This window comes from Gorilla gorilla, chromosome 14 (genome assembly GCF_029281585.2).
Source record: "Gorilla gorilla gorilla isolate KB3781 chromosome 14, NHGRI_mGorGor1-v2.1_pri, whole genome shotgun sequence".
In the NCBI taxonomy this organism is placed as follows: Eukaryota; Metazoa; Chordata; class Mammalia; order Primates; family Hominidae; genus Gorilla; species Gorilla gorilla.
Window position 1 is genome coordinate 114,483,522 of NC_073238.2, and position 13,812 is coordinate 114,497,333.

The 13,812-nt window shown below is 42.0% G+C and overlaps 1 protein-coding gene and 2 non-coding genes across 10 annotated transcripts in view; 1 reads left to right on the forward strand and 2 right to left on the reverse strand.

Moving 5' to 3' along the window:
* Positions 1-13,812, forward strand: part of CLYBL (citramalyl-CoA lyase) — a 302,823-nt gene that overhangs the window by 164,056 nt on the left and 124,955 nt on the right. For all 8 annotated transcript variants that reach the window (XM_063697478.1, XM_031001395.2, XM_055360009.2 and 5 more), the window contains exon 2: positions 2,109-2,295. In XM_063697478.1, the coding sequence (XP_063553548.1) occupies positions 2,109-2,295 (187 nt within the window). The remainder of the gene's footprint in view (positions 1-2,108; positions 2,296-13,812) is intronic.
* Positions 13,466-13,590, reverse strand: LOC115930475 (small nucleolar RNA SNORA25). The gene has a single exon (XR_004067111.1). It is a non-coding gene; the product is annotated as a small nucleolar RNA SNORA25 (small nucleolar RNA).
* On the reverse strand, positions 13,661-13,764 carry LOC115930487 (small nucleolar RNA U13). Its single transcript, XR_004067123.1, has one exon. It is a non-coding gene; the product is annotated as a small nucleolar RNA U13 (small nucleolar RNA).

Genomic DNA, 13,812 nt, shown 5'->3' on the forward strand with positions numbered 1-13,812 from the left:
TAACTTTTCTTAACTGGCAGTTATTTTTTTTGAGACGGAGTCTTGCTCTGTTGCCAGGCTGGAGTGCAGTGGTGCGATCTCCGCTCACTGCAATCTCCACCTCCTGGGTTCAAGCGATTCTCCTGCCTCAGCCTCCCAAGTGGTTGAGATTACAGGTGTGTGCCACCACACCCAGCTAATTTTTGTATTTTTAGTAGAGATGGTGTTTCACCATGTTGGCCAGGATAGTCTCCATCTCCTGACCTCATGATCCACCCGCCTTGACCTCCCAAAGTGCCAGGATTACAGGCGTAAGCCACCACGCGGGGCCTTTTTTTTTTTTTTTTTTTTTTTGAGACAAGGTATTGCTCTGTTGCTCAGGCTGGAGTGCAGCTTTGCGATCACAGCTCATTGCAGCCTCATCGACCTTCTGGGCTTAATCAATCCTCCCACCTCAGCCTCCTGAGTAGCTGTGACTACAGGCATATGCACTATGCCTGGCTAATTTTTGCTTTTTGAGTTTTTTTCCTGATAGAGCCGAGATTTTGCTATGTTGCCCAGGCTGATCTCAAACTCTGGGCTCAAGTGATCTGCCTGTCTTGGCTTCCCAAAGTATTGGAATTAGAGGCGTGGGCCACCACACATGGCCTGAGGCCTAATTGGCAGTCTTCATGACATAGAACTTCATCTCTTATGGGCAGGGTTGGCTTCATGGACATGTAATTTGTGCTCTTAGACATACCTAGTGCTGATATAATATTCTTCTGTTGCCATTGTGAAGTTCTTAATAAATTATAAACAAAGACCTCTGCATTTTCATTTTCACCGGGCCCCGAAAATTGTATCGCTCGTCCTGATTATGGGAGCTGATTTCATCTTCCTTTACCATATCGTATGAGCTAAAGCATGGTTTTCACAGGATAAACTATGGAACAGGCAAGAGTGGTGGTAAGCCAAAGGAGCTTCTGGCCAACACTTTTTATTTCTACCAGAGACTGAACTTGGTATGATAGGCAAGGGAAAGAAAGAGCATAGTTTAGAAGCAGGCAGGGGCTACTGACAGCTAGAGATTCTCCATTAATAACAACAGCAGCTGCTGGTACTCCTGCTACACCCACGACCATTTCAAGTAGCTAAAATATCTGCCAGGCTCTGGCTAAGTGCTTCATGTTCATTATTTCCTTTAACTTAATCTTCTCAACAACCTACAAATTGAGTATTATTTTTATAGATGAAGAATCCAAAGTTACCAGTAATTAAGTTGCCTACAATTATAGAGGCATTCACTGTCCTTCCTACTCGCTTAAAAAGAACCAGTCTATCTTGTCTTGTTAAAATTGGATGTGAATCACTGATTTTCGCCCTTTAAAAGATGTATTGGCAGGGCGCAAGGGCCATAGACTTCGTTAGTTTTTTTTTTTCTACTTTTTTACTTTTAGGTATAATTGTAGATAGTATTGTTGTTTAGTACCTTTTGGATAGACATTTTCTTTCCTTTTTCTCCATAGATGCTATCTAGACAGTATAACAATACTGGAAGTGTTTTCCAAGAAGAAATACATACACCCTCCTCTTTCTCTCAGAAGATGTCAGTAAACAGTCCTATCTATTTTTTAAACCTCAGCCAAAATAACATTTAGTTCATTGATTATTTCTGCTATTATTGTTTTCTTAGTTTTTATGTGTGATGGTATTCTACCATAATTTTAAAAGATTATCCAGCCAGGCATGGTGGCTCATGCCTATAATCCCAGCACTTTGGGAGCCCAAGGCAGATGGATCCCTTGAGCCCAGGAGTTCAAGACCAGCCTGGGCAACATGATGAAATCCCATCTCTACAAAAAATACAAAAAGTTAGCCAGGCATGGTGGCACACACCTGTAGTCCCAACTACTGGGGAGGCTGAGGTGGGAGGATCACCTGAGCCTGGAGGTGGAGGTTGCGGTGAGCCGAGATCACACCACTGCACTTCAAACTGGGCGACAGAGCAAGACCCTGTCTCAAAAAAATAAAAATAAAAAAAGATTATCCATGTGTTCTATTTTAATTTTGCATTAAAATATAGTTTTTCACAAGTTTATAAATACAGAAATCTCATTCTGGACTAACCCCAATCACGTGTCTTGCAGGAAAGCGTCTCTAGCAGCTGATATCCCCAGACTTGGATATAGTTCCTCATCCCATCACAAGTACATCCCCCGGAGGGCAGTGCTTTATGTACCTGGAAATGATGAAAAGAAAATAAAGAAGATTCCGTCCCTGAATGTAGATTGTGCAGTGCTCGACTGTGAGGATGGAGTGGCTGCAAACAAAAAGGTAATGGCATGATTTTAGTATGAGAAAAAGAAAGGTGTTGAAATTTGCTTCTCTTCTGAATAGTGACATTGCCCGCTATTTGGAAAGATTCTACCATACTCACCTTTTGCTGATTATTAACAATGCTTTGATCTACTTTTATATAGGTTCTAAATGTGTATCTCTTTTCTCTGAGAGAAAGGAAGAATCCCACCAAAATGTATTTTAAAATCATGACCTTCAGTAGATGAGACTATGTGTATGTATAGATAAAAAGATGGACAATCAATTTTGGCCATGATGTTTGCCGGTCTAGGTAAATGAGTGACATCAGGGGTCCCCAATCGCCAGGCCATGGACCAGTACAGGCCACAATACAGGCCTGTTAGGAACTGGGCCAGACCCCAGGAGATGAGCAGTGGGTGAACAAGCATTATGGCCTAAGCTCTGCCTCCTGTCAGATCAGCAGTGGCATTAGATTCTCAAGGAGCACGACCCTGTCGTGAACTGCGCACGTGAAGGATCTAGGTTGCACGCTCCTTGTAAGAATCTAACTAATGCCTGATGATCTGAGGTGGAACAGTTTCATCCGAAACCATTGCGCCGCCCCACCTCCCATGGAATAATTACCCTCCACAGAACAGTTCCCTGGTGCCAAAAAGGTTGGTGACCACTGAATTAGATAATTCTAAAATTGTGGTGTAAGATTTTCAGACTGATAAAATGCAACTAGGAAGTTCTTTCTTCTTCTTACCACCAGGTATACTGAGTAATGGTCTTTTCTCTTCTGGGATACGTGTCAAGAGAATAAAACATAGTTTTTCATGGATAAATCACCATTTTCTCTACTTAATTTAAGGGAAATGACACATAGAACCTTAGTGGTTGGCTGTAGCTTCTGGCTTATTTCCTCATGGCCTGACCAAAGAGATGAGCCTTAGAAAATATCCAACTTGTAGGCTGGATGAGGTGGCTCATGCCTGTAATCCCAGCGCTTTAGGAGGCCAAGATAGGAGCATCACTTGAGCTCAGGAGTTTGAGACCAGTCTGGCCAACATAGCAAAACCCCGTTTCTACCAAAAAAAAAAAATTTAGCCAGGTGTGGTGGCGTGTACCTGTTGTAGTCCCAGCTACTCAGGAGGCTGAGGTGGTAGAATCACGTGAGCCCGAGAGTTTGAGGCTGCAGTGAACCATGATCGTGCCACTGCACTCCAGCTTGGGCAACAGAGTGAGACCCTGTCTCCAAAAAAGTTTTAAAAAAACAAAATAACCAATTTGTAAATAGGTACAAAAGACTCTTACTGCTTGATTGTATAGTAGTTGCTTTTTATTTTGTTTTGCTCAACTTTGTTTTCTATGTTTTATTCATTCAATAATTAGTTGAGATATATAAATCATTATAACAATAACTTACATTTGCATGGAACTTTCAAAGTTAAAAACATGAGTTCGCTTGACCTTTATCTATCCAGGCCCTAGACAATGAGGTTGGGCTGGGAATGGGTCGTGGGGCGGGGGATGAGGGAGCTGGCTCTCTGGATTTATGCCTCCTTGAAAGTTTCTTGCCCCAGGTGACCTGAAACAACGTGGCTGTACTATACAATTTTCTGGATTAATTGCTTTTTCTGGAGTTTCTAGCAAATATTTGCCTTAATTTTAAAGAAAAAATTTAATTTCCAGTATCTTCCTAATGGTCAAACTAAGGCTTTCCAAGTATTTGGAAAAGGATTAGAATGAGCCTGTGGAATCTAAAATGTCTACTCAACATCTTTGGCATGTGCCAAGGAAAATACTATTAATCCTTCTCCCAGAGATTAAAGTAAATAGGCCTTTTTCTGAAGGCTATAATATGATTTCAGTATGCTCCTTTCCATACCTCATGTAGTGCACTCCAAGATTCGATGCTAAATTGTAATTCCAGTTCTGTGTGACCCAGGGCAATTCACTTTACTTCTTTGCCTCAATTTTTTATCTGTACTGTAGGGATGACAATATCTTCTTTTGTCAGGGACAGGGTTTATTATGAGAAAAAAGTTGATAAGGTACCTGGGAGTAGCTTGATTTCCTATAGGAAATAGATAAATCCTGTAGTAATCATGATTAGAGGGGAATTTATTTTAGCATTGTAGCACAGTGAGCCATTAGGTGCCCTGATAAACTTCTAATTATAGTTCTTCACAAATCTTGAGGCTGTCCTCCAATACCCACCTGAGACTGTTTTCTGCCACTCAAACGAGTTGGAAATATAGTCTATTTCTGCTTTACATTTCCTTATTGTTTATCTGGGTTCTGAAGCCATCCTTATCTCCATAGTAGTAGCAGCTGTGCTACCACTTAGGGGAAACCTGAGGAGGAGAAGGGAAAGAAGAGCTAATGATGGGCAAGCTGTGCCCACCATCTTGAAGTACATATGTCCACATAGAGTCTTTACTAGGACATTTTCATTCTCCTAATGCAGCTGGACATTGCAATGTGCTAGACATACTGTTTTAGGCATCCTAAGCTCAGAGTCAGCTAAAATTTCATTAAAAAAATTTTTTTTGGTCATTCTGTTGCCCAGGCTGGGGTGCAGTGGTGTCATCATAGCTCACTGCAGCCTCCAACTCCTGGGCTCAAGCAGTCCTCCCACCTCAGCTTCCTAAGCAGCTGGGACTATACGCACCCACCACCATACCCAGCTAATTGTTTTATTTTTTGTAGAGATAGGGTCTTGCTGTGTTGCCCAGGCTGTTCTTGAACTCTTGGACTCACGTGATCCTCCTGCCTTGGCCTCCCAAAGGGCTGGGATTACAGGCATAAGCCATGATGCCTGGCCAAAATTCTCTTTTTCATCCATAGAAACTTCTGGAAAGCCAAGCTGGTCTTTGTTTAAAATAATAATAACAATAGGCCGGGCACGGTGGCTCACACCTGTAATCCCAGCACTTTGGAAGGCTGAGGTGGGCAGATCACAAGGTCAGGAGATCAAGACCATCCTGGCTAACATGGTGAAACCCCATCTCTACTAAAAAATACAAAAAATTAGCTGGCCGTGGTGGCGGGCGCCTGCAGTCCCAGCTACTCGGGAGGCTGAGGCAGGAGAATGGTGTGAACCCAGGAGGCAGAGCTTGCAGTGAGCCGAGATCGTGCCACTGCACTCCAGCCTGGGCGACAGAGCAAGACTCCGTCTCAAAAAAAAACAAAAAACAAATAATAATAATAATAATCTTGGCCGGGTGCAGTGGCTCACATCAGTATTCCCAGCACTCTGGGAGGCCGAGGCAGGCGGATCACTTGAGGCCAGGAGTTCAAGACCAGCCTGGGCAACATGGCAAAACCTCATCTCTACTAAAAATACAAAAAATCACCCAGGAGTGGTTTCACACACCTGTAATCCCAGCTACTCGGGAAGCTGAGGCACGAGAATCACTTGAACTTGGGAGGCGGAGGTTGTAGTGAGCCGAGATTGCCCCACTGCACTTCAGCCTGGGTGACAGAGCAGGATTCTGTCTCAAAAAAAAAAAAAAAGTTTTTTTTTTTTTTTTTCCTTAAAATCTCTATCTAGGACTTAATTTTATCTGACATATTTCACATCATAGCCCTAGCCTGTCAAGGTCTTTTTGGATTTTGATTTCATTATCCAACATTTATATCATCTGAGAATTTGACATGCACATCATATGAAAATTTAACAAGTTTCTGGGAAATTTTGAAGAGGTTGGGGCCAAGTGCTGCACAAGCATGCCGCTAAAAACTTCTTTTCCGGTTTATTGAACAGAGACGTATATAGTGCTGACGATATGCTGGGCGCTGTAATTTGCATGACAAGCCATTGAGGTGCTATGATTACATTCATTTTACAAGTAAGGAAACTGAGGCACAGAGATATCCAGTTCATGAATGTTTTTTTTTTTTTCATAGATAGAGTTTTGCTATTGTTGCCCAGGCTGGAGTGCAGTGACGCGATCTCGGCTCACTCACTGCAATCTCCGCCTCCTGGGTTCAAGTGATTCTGCTGCCGCAGCCTCCCGAGTAGCTGGGATTACAGGCGTGCACCACCGTGGCTGGCTAATTTTGTGTTTTTAGGAGAGATGGGGTTTCACCATGTTGGCCAGACTAGTCTCCAACTCCTGACCTCAGGTGATCTGCCCACCTCCGCCTCCCAAAGTGCTGGGATTACAGGCCACCGCACCCAGCCCCCACACCCAACCCAGTCCATGAATTATACCATGAATGTGCTTGTTCAGAAACGTAACTCTCCTAAAATCCAATCTTTTCATGCAGATATTATGATATTTTCATCAAATGCCTTTTCAAAATGAAGATATGTTCCCAATCTACTTGTCCAAAAATACCTTCTCCCCCAATACCTCCACCTAACCAGCAAAGTGAGGTCAGGTAATTGAGACTTGTTCTTGAGGAACCTCAAGTCAGTACCTCATTGCTACCACCTCTTTGTAAACTGTTGGAAATACAAAAATGCTGTACTGAGAATTTTCTTTCTTCCTTTTCTTTTCTTTTCTTTTTTTTTTTTTTTGAGACAGAGTTTTGCTCTTGTTGCCCAGGCTAGAGTGCAATGGTGTGATCTCAGCTTAATGCAACCTCCGCCTCTCGGGTTCAAGAGATTCTCCTGTCTCAGCCTCCCGAGTAGCTGGGATTACAGGTGCATGCCACCACACCTGGCTAATTTTCGTAATTTTAGTAGAGACGGGGTTTCATCATATTGGTCAGGCTGGTCTCGAACTCCTGACCTCAGGTGATCTGCCCACCTCAGCCTCCCAAAGTGCTGGGATTACAGGCGTGAGCCTGAGAATTTTCTGTTACAAGTGCTGTATTACATATATTGTTATTTACATACCTTATCCCATTTACATATGTTATCTTATTCAATCCTTATAGCAATGTTTTGAAATATGTACAAGGTCACATTGCCATTAAATAGCAGAACCAAGATTTGAGTCTCCTAGAATTTTTGCCAGGAACCAGCCTCCAGCTCACCTGCTCGTGTATGTCCTAACCCACCTTTTTCGTCTTTCTTGGAAAGTGAGTGCCTTGGCTTCTTTTTATCTTTAGTCAGCTTCCTGTTCTCCATTATCTCTCCAAGGTAACTGACAGGAGCTCTGTGTTCCCATCTGCAGACTCTTTCAGTGTCCTGGGACTGGAATTATTATCCATTTAGACCTAGGAGCTTCAATTCACTGGAAAGTCCAGATAAGCCTGAAACTTCTCAAATATCTCATATTCTCTTTTCTTTCTCAAAGTCACCTCTTAATCATGTTTCTTATTTGAATATTATTCTCTTGATGGAAGACATAGAGACCATTTTTAGTGAGTTTATTTCTCAGTAAGAAGAAATCCATATTAAAACTCTTAATTTCAGATTATCTAGTTAGAGTCTGGCTAAACTGAATCATTATTGCCTAATTCAGCTTTCTTGGCATTATTAAAATGTAGTCACTTCATTTTATATCTCATTTTTTTATTAATAGACTAATTCCATATTTCATTTGATTGACTCTCTGTGAAGTATGGGCTTATAATGAAAACAATAGGAGTTTCCACAAAGCAGTTTATAAGTATATAATACCTTCCAGCAGGCTCTAATCCTGTCCTGCTAATCCAATTTGTGTTTAAGTAGCTCCTTCATGTCAAGGATGGCCCTACCAGCTCACCTTCCCAAGCACGGATGATAAAAAAGACTGCCTCCACTCCCTCTTATCTCCTCCTTTTCATTGTTAGATGCATGAGGAGGTGTGGGGCTGTCTAAGCCACTGCTTGCTGGGCCACAGTAAAAATATGCCAAGTAATGCACCGATTTCTGATGTAACTCCATGACACTGGGTGAGGCCAAGAAAGTAGGCACCGAGGAGGAAGAGGCATGATTCCATAGCTGCCATTTCAGTTGAATGAATATTTAAACAATTCTTTAAATTTATTTACTATTTGAGTATTTAAATTTAAATACCTAATCAATACTTAAATAAATACTGAGTACCTACTCAACTAGTTGCCATGGCAGGCAGGAGGGAGACAAAAATGGTGGCAGGTCCCCAACCTGGAGGAGACACAAGCTGTTGTTGAGAGTGGCAAAAAGTAAATAGCTATGATCCAACAAAATAGGTCTATGAGAACATATTCCTTTTTTAATCATTTGGTTCTGAGTGGGGTTTTTTTGTTTTTGTTTTTTTGAGAAGGAGTCTCGCTGTTGTCGCCCGGGCTGGAGTGCAATGGTATGATCTCGGCTCACTGCAACCTCCGCCTCCTGGGTTCCAGCAATTCTCCTGCCTCAGCCTCCCAAGTAGCTGGGATTACAGGCACCTGCCACCACGCCCAGTTAATTTTTGTATTTTTAGTAGAAATGGGGTTTCACCACGTTGGCCAGGCTGGTCTCGAACTCCTGACCTCAGGTGATCCTGCCTCGGCCTCCCAAAGTGCAGGGATTACAGGCGTGAGCCACTGTGCCTGGCCAGTTCTGGGTATTTTTTAATTGTCATTTATTTGGTCTCTTGCTTGAAACATAACACACAAAAGAGTGCTTCCCAAAGTCTATGATGAAGAACCAGTTTAGTTATCCAATCCATTGTGGACTGATACTTTTGTAAAATACAATACAAATGAATTGCTATAAAAATTAAATGCTGGTTGGGTGACAGCAATGTCAGGTGCTACAGAAGTTTCTAAACTGTTACTCTCCAAGGTTGCACTTAATCATAGTGGCATGGTAAAGTTTCAGGGACCGAGACTGGGCCACAAACCATACCTTGAGTAGCAAGGACTTAAATTTCCAAGTGTGTGAGAGTTTTTTGTTTTTTTGTTTTTTTCAATTTATCTTTTTATTGCTGAGCTCTAGCATAGTGGCATGGTGGGTGGTTAGAGAAATGTGATGTGAATGATGATGATTCTTTGAAATTTGTCATTCTGCTTCATGACCGAATACATTAGCCATTTTTTGTAACTGTTCCATGTGCTGAAGAAGAAAGTATATTTTCTACTTACTAGATGCAGAGTTCTATATATTTTCTATTAGACCAAGCTTGTTAATTATGTTATTCAAATATACAAATCTTTACTGACTTTTATCTGCTTGATGTGTCAATAATTGAGAGAGTCTAGTTGAAATCTATTCTCCAATAGAAAATTTGCCAATGTCTTTAGGTATATACACATTTAGAATTACTACATATTCCTGGCATATTGATTCATCTCTTTCTATGTACTGACCATCTTTATCCCTTATAATGCATTTTGCTTGAATGTTTATGTGGTCTGATCGTAATACAGCAACATCAACTTTCCTTAGGTTGGCATTTGCTCAGTGTAACATTTTCATCCTTTTGCTTTCAAAGTGTCCATATCTTTGTATTTTAATTACGTCTCCTATTTTTAAAAAATTTCTATATCCATGTTGACAATTTCACTCTTTTTTTTGAGATGGAGTCTCGCTCTGTCGCCCAGGCTGGAGTGCAGTGGCGTGATCTCGGCTCACTGCAAGCTCTGCCTCCTGGGTTCACGCCATTCTCCTGCCTCAGCCTCCCGAGTAGCTGAGACTACAGGCGCCTGCCACCACACCTGGTTAATTTTTTGTGTGTTTATAGCAGAGATGGGGTTTCACCATGTTGATGGTCCGGATCTCCTGAACTCATGATCTGCCCGTCTCGGCCTCCCAAAGTGCTGGGATTACAGGCATGAGCCACCATGCCCAGCCGACAATTTCTCTTTTAACTAGAATGTTAATCCATTGTCTTTTTTTTTTTTTTTGAAACGTAGTCTCACTATGTTGCACAGGCTGTAGTGCAATGGCACGATCTTGGCTCACTGTAACCTCTGCCTCCCAGGTTTAAGCGATTCTCCTGCCTCAGCCACCCAAGTAGCTGGGAATACAGGTGCCTGCCACCACACCTGGCTCATTTTTGTATTATTAGTAGAGATGGGGTTTCACCATGTTGGCCAGTCTGGTCTCGAACTCCTGACCTCAGGCAATCCACCCGCCTCAGCCTCCCAAAGTGCTGGGATTACAGGCATGAGCCACCATGCCCAGCCGACAATTTCTCTTTTAACTAGAATGTTAATCCATTGTCTTTTTTTTTTTTTTTGAAACGTAGTCTCACTATGTTGCACAGGCTGTAGTGCAATGGCACGATCTTGGCTCACTGTAACCTCTGCCTCCCAGGTTTAAGCGATTCTCCTGCCTCAGCCACCCAAGTAGCTGGGAATACAGGTGCCTGCCACCACACCTGGCTCATTTTTGTATTATTAGTAGAGATGGGGTTTCACCATGTTGGCCAGTCTGGTCTCGAACTCCTGACCTCAGGCAATCCACCCGCCTCAGCCTCCCAAAGTGCTGGGATTACAGGCATGAGCCACTGCACCCGGCTAATCCATTGACTTTTAATGTAATTACTGACGAGTTTCACTTTAATTACACCATTATATTTCATAATGTTTTCCCACCTGTTTCATGTTTCTTTTTTCATCTTTCTTTCCTTTTAAAAAATATATATATTTTTAAATTTTTTATTATTTATTTATTTTTATTTATTATTTTGAGACGGAGTCTCGCTGTGTCACGCAGGCTGGAGTGCAGTGGTGCGATCTTGGCTCACTGCAAGCTCCGCCTCCTGTGTTCACGCCATTCTCCTGCCTCAGCCTCTCAAGTAGCTGGGACTACAGGCGCCCACCACCATGCCCAGCTAATTTTTTGTATTTTTAGTAGAGATGAGGTTTCACTGTGTTAGCCAGGATGGTCTCAATCTCCTGACCTCGTGATCCGCCTGCCTTGGCCTCCCAAAGTGCTGGGATTACAGGCATAAACCACTGCACCCGGCCAAATTTTTTATTTTTTGAGACTGAGTTTTGCTCTTGTTGCTTGTTGCCCAGGCTGGAGTGCAGTGGCGCGATCTGGGCTCACTGTAACCTCTGCCCCCCGGGTTCAAGCAGTTCTCTTGCCTCAGCCTCCCGGGTAGCTGGGATTACAAGTGCCTGCCACCACGTCTGGCTAATTTTTTGTCTTTTTAGTAGAGATGGGGGTTTCATCATATTGGCCAGGCTGGTCTTGAACTCCTGACCTCAGGTGATCCACCCACCTCGGCCTCCCAAAGTTCAAGGATTACAGGTGTGATCTACCATGGCTGGCCAGTTTGTTTATTTTCTTAGTTCATTCTTTCCTCTCTTAGTTTATAAGTTAGGACTGTGTTTGTAATTTTTATTGGTTACTCTTGAAATTTTACTAAGCACGCTTAACAATGCCTAAAATTAATCCATATCTTTCTTCTGTACAGCTGAAGAACCTTGGAAAACTTTAAATCCAGTTATTTCTCTCGCACTGTATGCATTATTTTTGCTCAATATTTTAGTTATCTCTCTTTAATCCTATACATTTTATATTATTGCTATCTACAGTATTTCTTTATATTATCTTACATATTTTCCCACTTTTTTTTTGCTTATCATTTGTTTTGTATCTCAGATCTTCCTGGGGTCAGTTTTCTTTCTCTTCAGGTGCAACTTTCAGAATTTCCCTATAGTGAAAGTTGGTTGATCATAAAGTTTACATTTTTGTTTTTTTTGAAAATGTCTTTATGGCCTGGGTGTGGTGGCTCACACCTGTAATGCTATTACTTTGGGAGGCCAAAGCAGGCAGATCACCTGAGGTCAGGAGTTTGAGATCAGCCTGGCCAACATGGTGAAACCTTATCTCTACTGAAAATATAAACATTAGCTGGGCATGGTGGTGCGCACCTGTAGTCCCACCCTCAGGAGGCTAAGACAGGAGAATTGCTTGAACCTCAGAGGTGGAGGTTGCTGCGAGCCAAGATCGTACCATTGCACTCCAGCCTGTGTGACAGAACGAGGCTCTGTCTTGGGGGGAAAAAAGTTTATAATAAAAAAAATTTCAAAGGATGGGTACCTTGTTTTGGAACAGTTGACCATGTTCTCTAGAGTGCCATCCTACTGTAAAAATGGATACATTTCAACAAAAGTCCTTTTTTTTCCCTTCGTATACTGAAGTTTTACTAAAATGTGACAAAGTGTGGATTTATTACTCTTTTTCTCCCTCCCTTCCTCCCTTACATTTTTGCTTCCTTTTTGCTTGGTATAAGTTGTGTTTCCCATATTTGTAGATTCATGTCTTTTATCCGTTTTGTAAAATTTCCATTAGCAATTCACATATGGCCTCTGTATCTCCTTTCTATTCTTTCCTTCAGAGATGCTGAGTACACGTAGTTGGAAACTTCATTCTATCCTCCTTCTCTCTTAATATCTTCTCATATTTTCTTCTTGTTTCTCTGTGTTACATTCTCAGTTAGTTCTTCATGTTTAATTTCCAGTTTTCTAATTCTCTCTTCAATTGTGTCTAATCTGTTTAACCCATCCTGTGAGGTTTTTTGTTTTTTGGTTTTTGTTTTGCTTTTTTTTTGAGACAAAGTCTTGCTCTGTGGCTCAGGCTGGAGTGCAGTGGCATGATCTCGGCTCACTGTAACCTCTGCCTCCTGGGTTCAAGCAATTCTCCTGTCTAGGCCTCCCAAGTAGCTGGGATTATAAGCATGCACCACCACACCCAGCTGATTTTTGTATTTTTAGTAGAGATAGGGTTTCACCATGTTGGCCAGGCTGGTCTCAAACTCCTGAGCTCAGGTGATCCGCTTGCCTCGGCCTCCCAAAGTACTGGAATTTCCGGTGTGAGCCACCATGCCTGGGCCATCCTCTGAGTTTTTTATTTTAATTATTTTATTTGTTATATCTGGAAGTTCTATTTGGTTCTTCTACATATCTGCTTGGTATATTATGAATCTGATAAATTCAGTACTTTGGGGTGTAATTTTTTTTTTTGAGACGGAGTGTTGCTCTGTCACCCAGGCCAGAGTGCAGTGGTGCGATCTCAGCTCACTGCAAGCACCACCTCCTGGGTTCATGCCATTCTCCTGCCTCAGCCTCCAGAGTAGGTGGGACTACAGGCGCCTGCCACCACTCCTGGCTAATTTTTTGTATTTTTGGTTTCACCTTGTTAACCAGGATGGTCTCGATCTCCTGACCTTATGATCCACCCGCCTCGGCCTCCCAAAGTGCTGGGATTACAGGCATGAGCCACCATGCCTGGCCATAAATAATTTTTAATCTAAAGAAGAGAAACTTTGGTTAAACTTTGGGACACTTATTTACTATCCCACATCAACAATCATGGATTATTATGTCATGATTATGAGTGGCAAAGTCTTATATGCCTCAAGAAAACAACATTATTGAGTGCTATGGCATTCTATAGAGAACTTCAATCTTTGGTCATAGCCTTAAGAGTTCTTGGTTTCGTAGCCTCATGAGCCCTCTTTGAAATAACCTATCTAAATCATTTTTTGTTGTTTCTGCTGACTCTTACTTATGGCATGAACCCATATGTGTATTTTATTCACATCAGATCTGTAATGTGCCAACGTTGCAGCAAGATTTGAAGGAGGTACATCTCACACAATAGCATGAGAAGTCAATCATCATGCTTGTGAACCACAAAAGGATCATGAAACCATATTCATTGGAATTAATTCAATCAATTTTTAGATCCCA